This window comes from Rhipicephalus sanguineus, chromosome 4 (assembly GCF_013339695.2).
Source record: "Rhipicephalus sanguineus isolate Rsan-2018 chromosome 4, BIME_Rsan_1.4, whole genome shotgun sequence".
NCBI classification, from domain to species: Eukaryota; Metazoa; Arthropoda; class Arachnida; order Ixodida; family Ixodidae; genus Rhipicephalus; species Rhipicephalus sanguineus.
Window position 1 is genome coordinate 136,939,589 of NC_051179.1, and position 20,394 is coordinate 136,959,982.

The window sequence follows — 20,394 nt, forward strand, 5'->3', positions numbered from 1 at the left end:
TACAGGCCCATCTCTCTCACTTCTGTGGCGGGCAAAACTATGGAGGAGATGGCTCTTTACCGGCTACAGTGGATCGCGGAGGTGCGCAACGCTTTCCCACCAGAGCAGTGTGGATTCCGGCCACATCGCGCGACCATCGACTGCATTGCTGCAGTCGTGAGCACCCTCGAGCAGGCCCTTCACGATGGAGAAATGGCCATCCTACTCCTCCTTGACATAAAGTCGGCATTCGACTCGCTCCCCCACTCGTCTATCATCAGTGCTGTGCGCGCGCTAGGTGTTGAGGGCAAACTCTTGAACTACGTTCAGGCCTTCCTCACTGACCGAACGTTTACTGTGCGCGTGGGCGGGGCGACAAGTGCGCCGCGATCTGTCAGCTGTGGCGTCCCACAAGGCAGCGTCCTCAGCCCGTTTTTGTTTAATCTGGTGCTCGCGCCGCTCGTCAAGTGCCTACCAGAAACGGCTGTGTTCCCTGTTCGCGCAGTGGTGTACGCTGATGACGTCGCATTGTATGTGCGTGGTCCGACCCGAAAGTGCTCGGTGGTGCGCGCTTGCATGCAGGAGGCCCTCCAATGTGTGGCCGCCTTCGTGAGAAACATCGGACTCGCGATCTCGGCGCCGAAAACCGAGGCCCTCGTCGTCCACCCTCGTGCTGAAGCCCGACGACGTCTTCCGTGCCTTCAGCTGTATGGTGCACCAATTGTTTGGAGTAGCAACGTCCGCTACCTCGGCCTGACGATAGACAATCGCCTCCGATGGTTCCCGGCGGTGCGACGTGTACGACAGACGACGCGTCGCGTGGAATCGGCCGTGCGCCAACTACTCGCAGGCGGCAACGGCTGCCCCGCTGCCTTCGCCTGCACCATCTACGAGGCGATGGCTCTGTCTGCCATCCACTACGCACTGCCGATCTGCAAACTCCAGGCGCCACAGTGGCGACTGATTGACCAGGACCACCGCCGAGTCATCCGCATGTGTCACGGAATGCCTCGTGGCTCTCGTGTGGCCGAGACCCTCGCGGAGGCTCGTGCGTGGCCTGCGTCGCTCACGGCGGACCTGCGCGCATTGTGCCACTTGCAGCGTCTCCACCGAGCGCCTGATGCAGGTCCCCTCCTCTCGCGGTTACGTGCTGTGCCAAACTCACGTGTCGGCCAACTTATCGACGTGTACGACGGTGTTGTGGCTGACGACCCCGCACGCCTTTCGCGCTGGCCACCCCCTCAACGTCGAGTGCCCCTTCGAGTGAACTTGCACCTGCCGGGCATTCGATCCAAACGCCACACCCCCATCAGTGCCATTGCTCAGGAGGCCGCGGCGCGGATGTATGAGGACCTGGCCGGGAGGACGCAGGTGTTCACCGATGGGTCCGTCCTGCAGGATCGCTCAGCCGCGGCCGCCTGCATAGCCCCTCAGCTCAGCTCGGAACGACAGTGCCGCTTGCGATACTGTGCATCCTCAACAACAGCTGAGCTAGTCGGGCTCCAGCTGGCTGCAGACCTCCTGCGCAATTCGCCGGCCGTCACGAGCGCAGCAATCTTCTGCGACTCGAAACCTGCACTCCGCCAGCTCGCGAGGGAGGAACGAGGCCCCCTTCTTGCTCAGCGTGCCGCTCTCAGCCTGCTGGCCCTCCAGGAACGAGGCTGTGATGTGGTCCTTCAGTGGCTCCCTTCACACGTCGGCATCGCGGGCAACGAGGCTGCAGACGAACTCGCAAAACGAGCACACTCCGCCGAGACTTCGCTGACGGATTACGCCAGCTCGTTCGACTCGGCACGCAACAACCTTCGCCGGGAGCTGGTGCGCGAGCATCCTGACGCACGGGTCGCCTCCGGACACCCCCCTCCTCCCATCCCAGCCACTGGTTTCACTCGCCGCGAGCGCGCGCTTCTTCTTGCCCTGAGGACCGGTTCTGTGTGGCCCGCGGAACGCAGGCATCGTCTTCGCGGCGCCGCTGCACCGAACTGCACCGATTGCGGCGCGATCGAAACCCTGTGCCACCTATTGTTTGACTGTCCGTCTCTCAACACTGCGCGGAAGCAGCTCGCCATGAAGTACCGCCTCGTCGGACTGCCGTGTGCGACCCTACAGGACTTGCTCCATCCCACCGGCCACGTACACCGTCGCCGATCAGCCCTTGCGGCCCTACTAGCTTTTCTCGAGGATGCCGGCCTAGTCGAACGAATTTTCTAGCCGCTCACCACGGTGACTCGGACGCCCGTTCTCCTGCCCCCCCACACCCTCACTGTTTTTTTTTTCACTCATACCTTTCTTTTTCTTCTTTTACCATACTCTTTTCACTCTCACTGTCCCTTTAATCCCCAATCCCCCGTGAGTGTATCGGTTGAGGTGTCCTCACTTGAGAGACAGTTATCGTGCACTACACACCCAATTTCCATTTTCATTTCCTTCTTCCTTTTAAGAATCACCTCCCCCCCCCCGCCGTCAGGCACCACCACCGCCGCCACCGACGTCATACCGCCCACCAGCCGGCCAGCGATACACGCTAAGGAAGACCGATGTTTGGCGCGCCCCTGACAACCGCCCGCTCTGCTACCACTGCGGGGAGGCCGGCCACACGTACCGCCGCTGTCAGTACCGACAGATGGGGCTTCGAGAATTCGCCGTCAACGCGCCGCGCCCACAACCAGGCGAACGGCCTCGCGACATCGACGACTACCTCACCGCAACACAGTGGCAAGAACGACGACCTTCCCACTCGCCTTCGCCGGGCCGCTACATGTCACCGCACCGCCGGCAATACACTGGCCCAAATCGGGGCCGGTCGCCTAGCCCGTATCCGGGAAACTAAGGGCAGCAATCGATGGAGGTGCGGTTGCTGTACGACGAATTACCGAAGATCCTCCGCCGCCGACGACCGAGCGAAGCCCTAACGTCGAAACTTCACGGCCTGAGGAAGACCTGACGACGCCACGTCGAAGCAGCGGAACAAACCGACGCAGCCGTGACCCGAAGCCGCGACCCAACCGCAACGCAAGACGACGAACTAGCGACCTCGACGTTCTCATTGACGGCCACAACGTCACCGCTCTCGTCGACACTGGAGCCGACTATTGCGTCCTCAGTGGGCCTTTCGCCACGAAGTTGAAGAAAGTTAAGACTGCTTGGGAAGGCCCCGAAATCCGTACCGCTGGAGGCCATCTAATATCGCCGTCTGGAGTCTGCACAGCAAGAGTAACAATCAATAATCGCACGTATCCTGCGAGTTTCGTAATCTTGCAACACTGCTCCAGGGACGTCATACTTGGCATGGATTTCTTAAACCATCATGGCGCCGTCACTGACTTAAAAACCAAGTCGATAACCCTATCGTCGGACAAAACGACACCGCCGGATACGAATCCATGTCACCATGCCCTGAACGTGCTCGAGGATCAAGTTACCATCCCGCCTCGCTCCAGCGTCATATTGCCCGTCAGCACCGAAAAAGCTGAAGACATCGAAGGTGTCATCGAGAGCGATCAGCGTTTGCTCCTAGACCGTGACATCTGCGTTGCAAGGGGCATTGCTCGGTTGCACGAAGGAAAAGGAAGCGTGATGCTAACGAACTTCAGCCAAGAATACAGACACCTGAGCAGGGGCACGACGATTGCATACATTGAGGAAATCTTGGCCGTGAGCGATGCATTTGCCTTTTCGGATTACGACGAAGCTACGACGACTACCCCAACAGCTGAGCCACCCTTCGACGTAAACCCAAATCTTCCCGCTCGCCAACAGCAACAGCTTCGATGCCTTCTGCAGAAAAACAAGGACTGTTTCTCGTCGTCATCGCGGGTCCGACAAACGCCCCTTGCTAAGCACCGCATCATAACAGAAGAAAATGCTCGACCACTCCGTCAGAGTCCCTACCGGGTTTCGACGCGGGAACGGGACGCCGTGAAGAAACAGGTCGACGAAATGCTACGCGACGACATCATTCAGCCGTCGAAGAGTCTGTGGGCATCCCCCGTGGTGCTAGTGAAGAAGAAGGATGGGACTCTCCGTTTTTGCGTCGATTATCGTCGCCTGAACAAAGTCACGAAGAAGGACGTGTATCCCCTTCCCCGGATTGACGACACCCTGGATCAATTACACAACGCAAAGTACTTTTCGTCGATGGACCTCAAGACCGGTTACTGGCAAATAGAAGTCGACGAGAGAGACCGAGAAAAGACTGCCTTTATAACGCCAGACGGCCTGTTTGAGTTCAAGGTCATGCCTTTTGGTCTTTGCTCGGCACCTGCGACTTTTCAACGGGTTATGGATACAGTACTGGCCGGCTTGAAGTGGCAGACGTGCCTCGTGTACTTGGACGACGTCGTTGTGTTTTCCTCAAACTTCGACGAACACCTTCGGCGCCTTGAAGCTGTACTTCAAGCAATCAAGACCTCCGGACTCACTTTGAAGCCTGAAAAGTGCCGCTTCGCGTACGAGGAGCTCTTGTTCTTGGGTCATGTGATCAGCAAGGATGGTGTTCGCCCGGAACCGCGGAAAACAGCTGCCATCGCTGACTTCCCGACGCCCACCGACAAGAAGGCCGTACGCCGTTTTCTCGGCTTGTGCGCCTATTACAGACGTTTCGTCAAGGAATTTTCACGGATCGCCGAGCCACTGACGCAACTCACGAAGGCCGACGTCGAATTCAGGTGGGAAACGTCGCAAGTTCAGGCATTTCAAGATTGAAACGACGCCTGCAGACGCCTCCGATACTTGCGCATTTCGACGAGCACGCCGATACGGAAATCCACACCGACGCAAGCAGCGTAGGACTCGGCGCCGTCCTTGTGCAGAAGACCGACAGATTGGAAAGGGTCATCAGTTATGCTAGCCGGTCGCTATCAAAGGCAGAAATCAACTATTCCACAACAGAAAAGGAGTGTCTGGCCATCATCTGGGCTACATCAAAGTTTCGCCCCTACATCTACGGCCGGCCCTTCAAAGTTGTGAGCGACCACCACGCCTTGTGTTGGCTAGCCAACTTGAAGGACCCTTCAGGTCGCCTCGCACGGTGGAGCCTAAGACTTCAAGAATTCGACATAACAGTCGTTTACAAGTCGGGAAGAAAACACTCCGACGCCGACTGCTTGTCTCGTGCCCCCGTCGACGCACCGCCGCAGGACGACCACGATGATGACTGCTTCTTGGGAACCATAAGTGCCGACGACTTCGCTGAACGACAGCAAGCCGACCCGGATCTCAGGGGCCTTGTGGAATACCTCAAGGGCAGGACCACCGCTGTTCCAAAAGTATTCAGGCGGGGATTGGCGTCATTTCTCTTGAAAAACGACGTCCTCGTAAAGAAGAACTTCTCTCCGGCCAGGGCCGACTACCTCATCGTTGTACCTTCGGCACTGCGACCAGAGGTTCTGCAGGCCCTGCACGACGACCCGGCGGCGGGTCACTTCGGCTTTTCCCGCACGCTCGCGAGGATACAGGAAAAATACTACTGCCCGCGCCTTCCTGCCGACGTCGCCCACTACGTTAAGACTTGCCGAGATTGCCAGCGACGGAAGACACCGCCGACTAGGCCAGCGGGGCTTCTGCAGCCAATCGAACCACCTCACCGGCCGTTCCAGCAAATCGGGATGGACCTACTGGGGCCGTTCCCGACGTCGACTTCCGGCAACAAGTGGATCGTCGTAACAACTGACTACCTCACCCGTTACGCCGAGACAAAGGCCTTGCCCAAAGGCAGTGCCGCCGAGGTAGCCAAGTTCTTCGTGGAGCACATCGTCTTGCGTCATGGCGCCCCAGAGGTCCTCATAACAGACAGAGGTACCGCCTTTACGGCGGACCTAACTCAGGCGATCTTCAAATACAGCGAGACGAGCCACCGCCGCACCACCGCCTACCACCCACAGACCAATGGCCTCACCGAGCGTCTAAATAAGACCATCGCCGACATGCTGGCCATGTACGTCGACGTTGAGCACAAGACGTGGGACGCCATCCTTCCGTACGTGACCTTCGCTTACAACACGGCCGTCCAAGAAACGACGCAGATGCCGTATAAGTTGGTCTACGGAAGAAGCCCGGCGACGACGCTCGATGCCATGCTACCCAACGTCACCGACGAAGAAAATCTCGACGCCGCCGCTTACTTACAGCGCGCCGAAGAAGCACGACAGCTCGCCCGCCTACGGATCAAGAACCAGCAGACGACTGACAGCCGTCGCTACAACCTTCGACGACGCCACATGGAATACCAACCCGGTGACCGTGTATGGGTATGGACGCCAATACGCCGACGGGGACTCAGTGAGAAGCTTCTTCGACGATACTTCGGACCGTACAGGGTACTTCGACGCCTCGGCGCACTCGACTACGAGGTTGTCCCTGATGGCATTACGAACTCTCAGCGGCGCCGTGCACGACCTGAAGTCGTCCATGTCGTGCACCTCAAACCATATTACGCACGTTAGCCAATCTGAGGACGGTCATTTTGCTTTATTATTGTGCTTTCTTTCTTGTGCTTATTGTTTATTGTACTTTGTTGCTTTATTCTTGTTATTTATTGTTGCATGCATTGGCCTGTTCTGTTTTAAGCATCGGGACGATGTTTTTTCAGAGGGGGGCATTGCCACGTGCGTTTCTTTATCACTTTTGCTGTATTCGGTTTTCGGCCACAAAGACTGTCAGCAACGCTCAGCGCGAACCGCGCCTCGTTGTTCGAGAACCTTCGCGATCATTGTAGATCGTTTTGTTAAGATTGCGCGCAAGACGCGCACACTCGAGCTTATTCTAGAATTTGCACGACAGCCAGTGATAACGCTGGAATATTCGACGGCACATGTTTAAATACCTGCGCGCTTCACCTCTTGTCAGTTGATCGACGGACGACGCCCTGTTCGCCGCTATCATTGTATGTACAGCGTGCATTGCTGTAGTTCTGGTTCTCATTTTCCGGCCACAAGTTCGGCCAAATAAACAGTTTCATCCTACAAACGCCGACTGCTGTGTTCGTCGACGTCACGACCACGTGACAATATAAGGGAAAAAATTCTGCTAACATCTCGGAAAATATCAAAATTGAGCTTGAATGATAATCATGGAAATCGTTCTGAACCATCTTAAATATGTCATGGAGGGCATCCAAGGGATATTGTTACACCAAATGCACCGTCTTTTCACGAGCGTCCCAAAGAGTTGTTTTATACTATGTTCCGTACCCCATCGAAATTTAAGGCAGCATCGGACGAGTGGCGCCGAGCCTCAAGGAAGCGCGGAGCTGGGTAGCCTTCATTGTGTACCTCCGGATTTCTCTTTCTTTCCTCCTCGCTTTTTTTTAGGGGCGTAGCTCCTCTTAGTCTAACCTTGTCACGTCTCCGTTGTCCGGCGTAAACGGATCTCCCGTACAGTACGTGATATGTATCGCCCTCTCCTCTCCTACGCTTCCCCCTCTTTCTCCTCTCCTACGGTCCCTTGATTGATTAAACAATGAAAATTCACAGCGTACATTTAAAATTAAAGTGAGCTGCAAGTCGTCATAACTCTCATCGAACCTTTAGTATAAACGCGTCCGATCTCACGTCGGTGATGATGTACTGGGCAGAATTCACGGAAGATTCACGGTTTACCGATGAACCTCCGCAGCTTCGCCCACTCATCATCATTCACTCCGTGGATATGCTGTGATTTTTTTCTTTTTCTATTTTCCAGTTTTATGTCTTTTTCTTTCTCTTTATTTCTATTTATTTGTACTGTTCTTCCTATTTTTCCTTTTCTTTCTCTCTCTTTCCATTTAGCGCTTGCTTTCTCTTTTGCTTCTATTTTCATACATGGCTTTGCTTGAGTTACGCCAAGCGACGACAGCATACGACAGCCCGAGCCCCTAAAGGGCTCCGCACTTAAAATCTATGGCACATATCCAGTACTGTCGTATCACCATACGGACCATATGAGAACACGTAGGATTGATATATATTAACAGGATGTTGCTGGATGTGGCATATGTGCAATAACAGATTTTTTGACAGTGTAGTCACTGAAATTTCTATTGCCTAGCCTTAACAGTTAGGTTGACAACACTTCATGCTTTTTTCATAGCTAGTAGGGGTGCCCCAGTATTGTTTTTCTTTACTTATTCACTGTGACTGTAGGATAACTACCTTTATATTTTACTTAGATATATGTTTTTAGGCCTCCCCAAATTCCGTTTTTCTGTTACTGATCACCAGGGAATCGGGGCTATAAGCGCCAATATTGTGAATAGCGGCGGTGCCCTGTGACGCTTGTGCAACTGTACAATACGTCTCAGAAGTTTGAGCTGAACATGTCTGAGCCGCACATGTCATCTTGTAGAAGAAAAAAAAGCTCCCATTTATCAGTATGTCGCTAACGAACGTTTTACAACAGCAGACAACTAGAATATGAAAAGCAATTGCAGTTGTTTTGTCCTCTACGTATACAGGACGCCTTTCAAAAAAATCTCGCTACCAACACTGTTGCTTTTGCATCTGTCCGGTGATTCGGTATTGTTGACATGATAATACGTTTGCAGAGAAGGTAGAAATCCACCCCGTTATTTGCGCCATCATGTTGAGCCTTTATAATGAAGTGTCTGTAATTAGATGACAAACCGCTATCTGAGGATGTAGATGCGGTCACTGACCAAGTCAAGGTGAACAACGCAGAGACGTTTCGGGACCCATACGGGTTCCTTGTTCACACTAAGCAGGCAAGAGCCGTGTGTCACTTTTTTATGCTAAAATATGACGTGATGAACGGGTGTAATTGGCTGGTAGATTACCATCTGTCCTGTTGATAGTCTCCTCAGTCGTCTGGTTAAAAACACATTCCAAAAGTAGTCTCGTGGTCGAATTCTTTTCCTTGGCTATTATAGCGGCGTTGTCCATATCGATGAAGTGAACGTGATTATCGGCGGGCTCAGCAAGTGTGCACAGGAAAGCAACGCATACCGGACACTACCTGAATTTCAATTCGTGCCACCGAACCTGCCACAAGCAATCCGTTGTTTCTTCCCTGGTGACGCGGGCGACACGCATTTGCTCAAGTGACGATGCAATGAGGAAAGAGCTTCAAACGATACATCGAGAACTAGTGACGAACGGGTACCCGAATAAGTTTATTAGGAATGTTGAAGATCGTGTCCTCCATCCCAAGCCATCCCAGGGCAGGTCGTTTCGATGACGTGCCGGCGTCGCTTATGTTCCTGGGGTCAGCGAAGCCCTAAGCCGTATCTTTTCAAGATATGACCTTCGCGTTGCGCACATGCCATCTAACAAGCTTAGGAATCAGCTTGTGAACGTGAAGGATTGCTTAGACAGCAAGCGATATCCCGGCGTTGTCTATAAGGTGCCATGCGCAGACTGCAACTGCAGTTACATCGGCGAAACTGGCCACTTCACCAGGAGAATAAAGGAACATCAAACGGACGTGAGCAACAACAAGAAAGCGTCAAACGCCCTTGCTTAGCACGCCTATAATCACGGTCACTTCATCGACTGGGACCACGCCGCTATAATAGCCAAGGAAAAGAATTCGACCACGAGACTACTTCTGGAATCTGTTTTTAGCCAGACGAGTGCGGACACTGTCAACAGGACAGATGGAAATTACCTGCCAGTTACACCCGTTCATTACGTCCCATTTTGGCATAAAAAACGACACACGGCTCTTGCCTGCTTAGTGTGAACAAGGAAACCGTATGGATCCCGAAACGTCTCTGTGTTCTTCACCTTGACTTGGTCAGTGACCGCATCTAGATCCTCATCATGATACCTAACCAAACGAACATTCGTCGAACTCTTGACTACAGACCGCTATCTGTTCAGCACGCGCATCAGCGACTCCCATCAGTTAAAGCGACAAGCTAAAACCACCGACAGCCTAGTGTATAAAGAGCTGTCATGTTAAGCAGCTAAAGCAACTCTAATAAGTTGTTTCGGAATAAAACTTGTGTACTTTGAGCAATAAACGCAGAGCTTTTCAAGTAATAATATACATTTCATTGAACTGAAACCAAATTGGTCGAAGTTAAGAAATTTCGAAGCATTTTTGTAGATACACCTTCGACGCTACTATACACAGGCTGATCGAAATTAATCTTCATGATTTTCTTAATATTCACCACTGGGAGGTACTTGAAGACCACCTTTCCAGATAAGTTATGTATCCAGGTGGACACAAAGTGAAGTGAGAATTATTGTGTTTACCCACCCATATTACCTAAGATTGAATAATGAACTTTTTAGTCATTGCAGCAAGCGGAGATGTTTGTATCGAATAGTTGGGGGCAGTCAAGCTTCGAGCAGTTACACTGGGCAGAGTTCGTCTAGCGTGTCCGTGCTCCTAGGCATCCGGGTGAAATGTTTAATTGCAGTTTGCATGATTGCGCACAAAAGAAAACAAAAACTGGCGCAAAAAATCCGCTCAGATGTGCCGCGGCAGCTCCGTGTGGTGCTGAGGCAAAGCTGGCAACGGTTACCCTTTTACTACCGGCTGACAATATCAAGAAATGCCTGCGCGTCATATCAGGGAAGAACTTCGCTCCGATGCTTTCTTCCTTGCACGCGTAATCATTCGAACAGCAATGAAACTTTCCAGTTGGTTATCTCGGAGCACGGACATGCTAGAAGAATCCTTGCAAGTTAAACTGTTTAGAAAAGCTTCTGCCACTAACTTTTACATACAAACACGCCCGCTTGGTCCAGGCAATAAAACAGTTCATTATTATAGCTCAGTTATGTGGGTGGCTGACAGCAATAATTACCATCTCACTTTCTGTCTCCCTGACCACACAACCCAATGCAGAGGTCGCATTCACGTACCTCCCGGTGCCTAATTTTAAGACAATCATATACCTTAATTTTGATCACCGTGTATAGAGAGAGAGAAAGAGGAACGAAGAGGAAAGTTAGAGAGATTAACCAAGCTTTGGCTCGGTTATTTTGCTCGGTATAGATTATCTCATCTCGCCGCTGAGGTGCGGGAGTTGGCCGTAAATGATGCGGACGTAAGATGAAAAACTTGGGTTTATTCATACTAGGTGCATTAAGAGAATATGGTGAAAAGAGTGCAGATACACATAGCTTCGCCCTGCAGCATATCGTACGTTGGGGACCATGGTCAGGAGAAAACGACCGTGTTTCGATGGTTGTGCTTCGTATAAAGCTTTACAACCCGTCACTTCCAACCGATCAAGAACTGGGGCGAGTAATGTCATGTTCGTCCAATCGACAGTTCCAAACAGGTGGCGTCACTTTCGGCCAATGTGAGACCCAGAGCCTTTTTGCCGGGGGACTGCACTCCTCGCGGCGTTGATCTATTGTTGTGAAAGCGCGCGCCTGGAGATGCAATGCCTCCTTGAAATATGTTGCACCACGGCGAGGCCATCGTCCCCGGGTCTATAACGTGGAACATGAACCACCTCGGCTCCGGCGCGAAGGCGTCGCTCACAGGATTACTCATTCTCCCATGCCTCCGAGGGAATGCCGCACGTGTGGACTGGAAAGCTGGAGGGTGAAGCGGTGCGTATCTAACAAGATCTACAATAAAAATATGCGAATGTATCGAAGTATCTGAAGATACGCTTGGAATGTATCTCATGGGATACACTAGTTGCGTTAGTATCTTGTATGTGTATATTAAATACTTATTGCCCGAGCATCTCTATCGTATCGCGGTATAATTTCAAATTACCAATGCCTAGCCCAGCTCTTCACCCTCACTTCCATTTGCCACGCCCTTGCTACACTATGTTATGCTTAGCTTTGAGTGCGCCTGCTTCAACTCCACAAGAGCAGTCCTCAAAGCCACACTAGGCCAGCTGCACGACCGCCCTCTTAACCAAGAACAAAATCCTGGGGCACTGGCCTACCCGGTCTTCAACAGAAGCCGCTCTGAGGGTGTTTTTGCGGTTATTCGAGAAGCCGCAATGAATGACAAACTGTGACTGTTTGTAGACAATCTTGGTGTGTAGTACTTGGACGGTGCTATAGTCATGACTGTTTTATTTGTATTGTCGCCTAATGTTGTCACAGATACTTCGTCCTCACTTTCATTATTATACAGTCCTTTTACGTTTCCCAAGTACAGGGTAGCAAACCGGAAACTTCCTTTGCTTAACGTCCCTGTCTTTCCTTTATAATTCTCTCTCTCATAGTTATGCTATGCTTTACTATCTGCGTCCCCCTCACCCTAACTTTCCTTTCCCGCACCCTTCCTATACTAAAAAATAAAAGGCTGCGCTAGGTAGCCTCGTTTAGCAGTGCCTTGTAGCCTCAATTTAAACAAACAGCAGCCGAGCACCAGAATGCCTTTTTGATAAATCTCCTGTGCTTGCTTACAGGTCTGTTCAATTATAAACTTATTCCTTCTTCGTTTCGCTAATTCGCGTTTTCTTGGTTACGATAATAATGCCAATAACAAATTAAGTGATGCGCTGGTGTCTTTGTACATTTCCCTAACAATTATTGCTTGCTGCTGTCAAAAAAAAAAAAAAACAAGACGCCAGGCCTGCGCGGGAAGCGCAGCACAGTCACAGCGATAGCTGGAAAAGCGGCATTTCTAGCCCATTACAAACTCCCTTGTGGCTACTAATAAAAGTACGCTAGCAACCTATCGGCACCTACCACGATATTATTCGTCATTCTGCGGAGAAGAGAGGTACCATCTGTAACGTATTATGTGCACTTTGTTGATACGACGGTTGATGACGATGAAGAATTATGGCTGAGTCCTTTATAATGCGTTCGAAGCTTTAAACGACCCACTAGTTGTGTAATTCCCATTGTGTGATGCCCACTCGTTATTTAACTCTCCCACCAAGCTTTATAACATACGTTAGCGTGAGAAAAAGAGAGAGCGGGGGAATTAACTTTATTGAGACCCTGAGGAAATGGATCATGAGAGCCTTATGGGCTTCCTTGGCAACTAATAGAAGTGCACTTGCGAGGAACCCACCACGCTATCAATCATCATAGTTTTTGTGAAGAAGAGAAGCAGCCACTATACAATTTTTCTTTATTTTGCGGAGAACCGTTGTACCCGCTAAAAACCTGCACAGCATTATGCGCACTTTGTTGATTCTGTGGCTGATGACGATGAAGAATTTTGGCGGAGCCGTTTCTAATGGGTTGGAAGCATTCAACAATCAACTCGTTGCGCAATTCGCATTGTGTGACGCCTCATTACAGAATTCGCGTTGTGTAACGCCTGGTTGTTATTTTACTCTTCTACCACACTACATTACATATGATAATGTGGTTCCTTCCCGACAGGAACTCCGTATAGGGTCTTTCTGCAAAGCCGTTTCAAGCGCTGGTATGGCTATGAGGTAGAATACTCGTTTCGAATACTCGGTAGAACACTCGGCATACCAGGTTCGAACCTCGTTCCATCCTGGGCATTTCTTCTTATTTCGTTTTGTTTCTTATTTGGCGCGATAGTGGTTACGGACACCGGCGGCAGCGGACAACTACGGCGCCAAAAACGGCCCTTGTTGTAATCTCAAAACGCTGTAAAAAGAAATAAGGAACTACAACAAGCGATATGATCCCATGCCGCTGTGTTAACTTCGTGGGGGTAAGTAGTTCTGGAGTCACTGAACTCTCCTAGAGTTTTCCTAACTTTGTGGATGTGTAGGGGTCACTGCAATGGTCTTATCAAAGGCAATGAGGCAGTTCAAGGCCCCAGAAATATGATTACTAGCAATCTAGCCAATAGCGTTGAATGCTTTGGGCGCGTTGAGTTTCACGTGAAAGATACTAAAATAAAACCGACCGGGCTCTTTGCCTCCTAATGGTCATCGGGCATCGCGTGACTAATGGATAACACGTGTAGGCACTCTTATATAAGAGCCCCCCGCTACATTTTTTCAGTCAGCTGAACTTGTGCCCGCGAGTGGCTCCGAAAATGTTTCGCATTCAGTGGACGCTACTCCTGCTGCAATGTTGCAGCGTGCGGCTCGTCTTTGCTGAACCGTCTTGTCAGAAGTTTCAGACGGAGCCAGATCAGCTTTTCTTTAACTGCGGAGGTTTCACGACAGCGTCCGAGTTGGCCACGAAAATTATCCGTCCGGAGCACAGCAAGCACCACTTCATGCTATCCGAGAGCCGTCTTGAGCACCTACCCGTCGACACATTCGTGGACTTAGCGGCCACCAACGTAACGCTGAACAAAGTCCACATCGACAACTTCGACGCATCGCATCCCAACGCTTTCGAAAGTCTGAACGGTACACTGTTGGAGCTGGTATTCCTGAGAGGCAGCACCCTGCCGAAGTCGTGGAGTCTTCTCAAGAATGTCCTCTCGCTAGTTTCGCTGCGCTTCGAGAGGCAGGTAGTTTCGATCGACCACGACTGGAACAACCTGCCGCAGAGTCTTCGCGATATATTCATCACGGATTCTACAGTGTCGAGCATGGAACAAGGCGCACTCGCTGAACTCACGAAATTGGAGCAGTTCGAGATCAGTCTGAGTAGACTGGGTAATTTTTCGTGGTCTGTTTTGCCAAATCCTGCACCGTATCTGCACACGATAATCCTGAGGTAAGCTCGTGGCCGCTGGTCTGGACGCTATTGCACGGATTGGCACTAGTGTGTAGTGTGCCGTACAACTATTGTCTGTTGCAAAGGTGATAACGCAAGTCCCTAGGTCTTTTCAATTTCTTAAGCGGGGGTGTCCAGTACCCGCTTTGTGTTGCAGAGTACGCGGTGCGTAAGCAGTCTACCAGTCATACGAAATGAGCTACATTGCGCTTTTGAGAACAATCATTGTCAATTTGCTGTCTAAATATTATCAGGCGGGCCTTTCTAGCCCTTTCTAGATTTTTAGCCCTTTCTAGTTTGAGTACTCATATCTACAAACAATACAACCTCTATTATATTAGCGCTTTACGCACGAATGCTGCTGTGAGAATTTTTCAGCAGCTATAAAGTTGCGCACCACAGCGGCAGCTTGCATTTCTCGCACTTGAGTTTTCAACATGCGCTCTTATTGCTTTTCAATAGCAAAGCACTAACTCTTCCACCCTGTTCTTTTGTGCAGGCAAAACGGACTCACTGAAATTCCAAAAGGATTCAATCCCCAACAGTTTCCTGCTTTAAAGAGTATTCACCTCGAGTCCAATGCAATCACTGACTGGGATGGGGAAACGCTTGACGCCATTCGCACACACCCAAGCAGCCCAAGACTGATTCTCGGTAAGTAATGTTAATGGAATATCGCTTGCGTCTGCATCGTGCGGGAAAACTCTGCAAAAATACAATGAAACCTGAAACTTTTTCGATTCCAGTTACATAAAAATATCGCCAACGGAAACTAGAAAAACTTATACTAATTTTTGTTTTCAGTTTTCGCACCCCATTCTATTTCCTTTATTTGAGAAAGTTTAACATTGATGGTAACGTAATGCGCCAGTCATCCTTAATGAAAGTAAAATAAATTGTGATGGTTATTTTGGTGCATTCAGCGTTCACGTACAACTTCATCATTCACGTACTACAGCAGACCGAATAATCGAAAAGACACTATGTCTTAAGTTCTGGAAAATCTCTGGTCACGTTTGTCTGACCATGGCTGTGTGTGCCGGCAGAGTTGATGTTCGAATATTTCGGTGCGGCTGCTTCGCATGCCGCTTTTCTTCTGTTGCCATTAGTATAGACATTAGCACACACTGTCACTCCGTGCACCCGACCGCTGAAAAACCAAAGCATGTGGCGCGAAATGGGCGAAACGTACAGCCATCATGCCGCCACTTAGGCACATATCCCATCATGCCCAAAAGCAACACAGCCAATAGAGATGAAGCTGGCAACATGGTGTCGGCTTTTGAATCTTCAAGAGGGAACACGAATGTCTGGGTAGCGCTCTTATTACATGAAAACATTGCACCACTGTTTATGGGTTACTGCGTAAGGGTTGTAAGGTCTGAGTACGGGCTAGTTGGTATTCTATTTCAAGTTCTCTCCCCTTGCGCTGTAAAAAAAATTTGTAAGGGTAACATTCTGAATTTTATTAAATATAACCCACAAGAGTTCCGTGGCCTGTAATGCAACAGCGATCGGACCTTGTATCCCTTAAGCTTCACAACTAAATCAAAACAACTGTCGTTGTAACTCCTATTTCACGGGTTACTACAGCATATGATGTTTATATCGTATGAGGCTATGTGGGGGGAGCGGCGCGGGGCTACAAAATTTTGACACCCTACCCCCCACTCCTGTCTACGCCAATTTATGAGGCGCTGTATGAGCTATCGAGCTTAGAGTGTTTGAAACAGGCCGAACGCGGAGTGCAGCGGAGAATGAATGACAGTGATAGTGATGCGGCAGAAAGTGGATAAAACACGAGAAGGGCACAGCGGAATGATGAGGAACAAAGTGGAGGAGGAGAGTAGTGATCGAGAAAAAAACATTGCTGCATAACCGGATGTCTCTCTATGCCGCCCGATTAGCGCTCCCTCGTCCCTTAGGCGATTATTCGCTGTGATGTGAGCGCGTCCGCATATGCTCTAATTGGCAACAAGAAAAGAGCGGCTGTCTGTCTCCGGCAAGTGCTGTGAAACGCGCCCACTCATAACCTGCTGCACAACGCATTGTCTACTGCTGCCGCCCTACCTGTAGCGTTCCCTTCATATTAACACAAAGCCGCCCAAGTCAATTCTCTCTGAACAGTGAGTTACACAACCACTGGAAGTGCTTCGTCCGCCACTGCATCTAAATGAGCTGGCTGAGCAGAGGCTCGGCGGCGCCGACGCTGGAATCCAGAGGTTGGCGCTGGTAGAACAGTTGCAGAATGGTGCCGTCATGGGAGTACCCTGCCGTTCGCATCGCTGGAGCCTGTATCAGCATGTATCTTATCGCCGCCGCTGAAACATATACACTTGCTTCTTTCAAACTATATACCCCATATATCGCCAAGTTAGAACACCTATAGAGTTGCGTTCAGTTTTCGCATTAGGGAGTACTGTAGTCGGTGAAAGTTTTCTGATTAAGATTATTCAGATATTTGTTCAGGTACATCGTTTATAACCATCGAAGGCCACTGTACCGTGAACTTTTGTATGTTCTGAGAGGGTGTAGAAGTCCGCTTACAACAATACTCCCAGGCCGCATTATCGGTTATAACAGTGAATTCTGGTAGCTGGATGCCCATGCCGACAGGCAATGGAACACGAACTCCTTGAAAATATTGAATTAAACCAGAAATTCAAGCTGCTGCACCTCACCCACCACCCCAACGACCGCCGTTCGCTCATACAATGTGTTCTCGGTATCGTCAGCCATGCGCGCTTCTCTCCTCGCCCTTCCACCTCTCTGAACATGAATAGGCTGCTCCACGCAACGACAAACTAGTATGCACCCGCTACGTGAAGGTGGACCCTTCGGATTAAGGATATGCTTCGCCGCATAGCGCGACTTTTCGCATTATGGCGTGACGCATAGCGTGACATAGCGCTACGGTCGCAATCTGATCTACTCGAGACAACGCGGTTCGAACCTAACAAGTTTGAACAGCGCGACTGAATGCAGACAGAGAAGAACGCACACAGACACACAAAGAGCCGACTTTAACTTGAAATCGTTCAACTGAAAATACCCAGGAGATGATCGACGCGGCAGTGGTTGGGCCTTCACTTATTGCAGTTTTGGATATGCAATTAAAAGCAAGAAGTTTCAGCGTCTGAAGTTTCAGACTTTCTCATACATTCACTCTAAGGTGCTTGTGGCCGTGCCGTGAATGCGTGCGAATTTGCAAGCATGTCCTGAAAATCTACAGGTATGTCGTGCTAGCATATACCACCTGACACTATAGTATGGCCATCGTCATGGCTAGAACACTGCGATATTCGTCACGCTTGAGTATGGTTATGGGTGGGTAAGATTGTATATATATATATATATATATATATATATATATATATATATATATATATATATATATATATATATATATATATATATGTGTGTGTGTGTGTTTGTGTGTCTGTTTGTGTGTGTGTCGTCAAGACAAGCAGGGGTACAGCGCGGATTTACATTTACCCTACGCCCAAGCGTAAAAACAAGATGGCGAAGAGCGCGCCCCGCATGCTAAAATCACGCCGTCTTCCTTGTGGTGCCTCGCTTGTTTCTTCAGTATGAAATATTCATATAATATAACCGCCGGGTGCTGCGGCGTCGTCTCGATGCTTTCTGTTTGCGATGGTGTTGCAGAGGGGCAGAGCTTAAGGCGGGACAAGATTGTTGTATATATATATATATATATATATATATATATATATATATATATATATATATATATATATATATATTCGAGGAAAGGTGTCGCCGGATCCGGGAGTAATAGCAGAAGCAAGGTGTTGACGCACAAGTGAAAAGAAGCTTTATTTGACGTTTCGGCCGTGGGCCCGGCCGAAACGTCAAATAAAGCTTCTTTTCACTTGTGCGTCAACACCTTGCTTCTGCTATATATATATATATATATATATATATATATATATATATATATATATATATATATATATATAAATATAAATATATATATATATATATATATATATATATATATATATATATATATATATATATATATATATATATATATATATATATATATATATATATACACAACAATGTCTGTCTACAGACATTGTTGACGTGTCCCGCCTTAAGCTCTGCCCCTCTGCAACACCATCGCAAACATATATATATATATATATATATATTGATGACTAAGAGCGGCCCCTGGTTTGGTCTGGCCGAGCGGGCAGCTAGCGGGACGGGGAAGCAGGCGAAGGAGAATAAGAACAGCCAGCCAAGAGCGAGCTCTTGGCTGGCTGCATAATATATATATATATATATATATATATATATATATATATATATATATATATATATAATGCAACGAAGAGGATATCACTGCCTTGTAAACACTTTAATAACTAAGCTCGGCAACCATGATTCTATCTTCTTGCTCCACGTCTTGCTCCTCTTCAAGTTCTACTCCAGCAACTCTGGCTGCGCTCCTCTACGACATTCAACATTAGTAGGGTACGAATTTGGGCTGGTTGGTGCATGACTTCAAGTAGAAAACAGCGCTACGAGACGGGACAAAGCTTTCTGTTTGCGATGGTGTTGCGCCGTGTTTGTGCCCTTTCTTTGTCCCGTCTCGTAGCGCTGTTTTCTACTTGAAGATATTCAACATGTAACATGGATGAAGTGAAGTTGAGGCGACGCTGCCGTGTTTGTGTTTGAAATATCAGTTTCTGTCTGTTGTGTCGTGTGGCGGTCGTGTGGTTTGAGCGTTACAATCTATATATATATATATATATATATATATATATATATATATATATATATATATATATATCCTGCACATTGTCGCGACATTGACACAGGGAGCCTGCAGTACTGATCGAGAAGAACAGCAGCTTTTCTGTATTTTTAACACGGCGCGCTTCTGAGTTCGTCGCGTGTGTGATATGTTATCAATGAACAAGTTTATGCCTAGTCACACTATCCTCGACTATTTCGCATTACGTGCAATATGTACTTACAGCGCGAAGGTGCTGACGCATCAGCGCTGTGGAAAACGCGTTGAAGTTCTGAACCCATTCCCTTGACCGTAGGGCTCTCCTTAAAGTTTTGTACTTCACCCTCTGAAGTATGGGGATGTGCCGCATGTTGTTTCATCATGTATTGACTTTCCGCGCCAAGCGTGTCTATCAAATATTAGACAGCACTCAATAGTGCATATAGTTTCTTTGCAAGTACGTTTTGATCGATGTACAAGCATATATATATATATATATATATATATATATATATATATATATATATATATATATATATGTGTGTGTGTGTGTGTGTGTGTGTTTATTTATTTATTTATTTATTTCTGCAGGTGCTATCCCATGTGACTGTCCTATTCGCACGCTTCTGCAATTTCCCAGGGAGCGAATGTCAGGAACATGCTCATCCCCGGAAAGCTTGAAACACCACTTAATTGACGAGATCCGCATCGAAGAGCTGCATTGCTAAAAGCACTGAAGACGAAGGAAATAAAGAGGCAGCGAACAGTATTGCCTGCAATTTCTCGTAGCCCGTTTTCAATTCCTTTTGTCGGCGATATTCACAAAACTCAAAGCGACAGCGCCTAAACGTTTCTTCATTATCGTGCCTTGCAATTTATTTTATTTTTAAAGATAATTATGCATGCGTCCACCACGTCTCCAACGGCGGCCTCTATGTTTTATTAAAAAGAATAAAAAAGTATTTCTTATGTAAGTAGGCATGAAGCCTCTCACTTTATGTCATTCAATACTTTCGATATCAGCAGTTGACGCGGTGTTTTGTCTTGGCGTTAAGCACGTCCGTATTCATAGGCTCCATTTCAGGAGATACGTCATCTTGTGGGCGTCGCTTTCTGCGT

At 48.8% G+C, this 20,394-nt stretch overlaps 1 protein-coding gene across 1 annotated transcript; it reads left to right on the forward strand.

Moving 5' to 3' along the window:
- The first annotated feature begins 13,858 nt into the window (after positions 1–13,858).
- On the forward strand, positions 13,859–20,060 carry LOC119390735 (uncharacterized). The gene is made up of 3 exons (XM_037658424.2): positions 13,859–14,510; positions 15,010–15,164; positions 19,867–20,060. The coding sequence occupies exons 1-3, from the start codon at positions 13,876–13,878 to the stop codon at positions 20,001–20,003; spliced, it is 927 nt and encodes a 308-aa protein (XP_037514352.2). The 5' UTR covers positions 13,859–13,875; the 3' UTR covers positions 20,004–20,060.
- The last annotated feature ends 334 nt before the right edge of the window (positions 20,061–20,394 follow it).

What these genes read in the sequence shown, in the direction of transcription:
- LOC119390735 (XM_037658424.2), top strand. Translation starts at nt 13,876, where the DNA reads ATGTTTCGCATTCAGTGGACGCTACTCCTGCTGCAATGTTGCAGCGTG. An exon ending in CTGCACACGATAATCCTGAG is followed by an intron (nt 14,511 to 15,009) that starts GTAAGCTCGTGG and finishes TCTTTTGTGCAG; the next exon opens with GCAAAACGGACTCACTGAAA. An exon ending in CAGCCCAAGACTGATTCTCG is followed by an intron (nt 15,165 to 19,866) that starts GTAAGTAATGTT and finishes TTATTTCTGCAG; the next exon opens with GTGCTATCCCATGTGACTGT.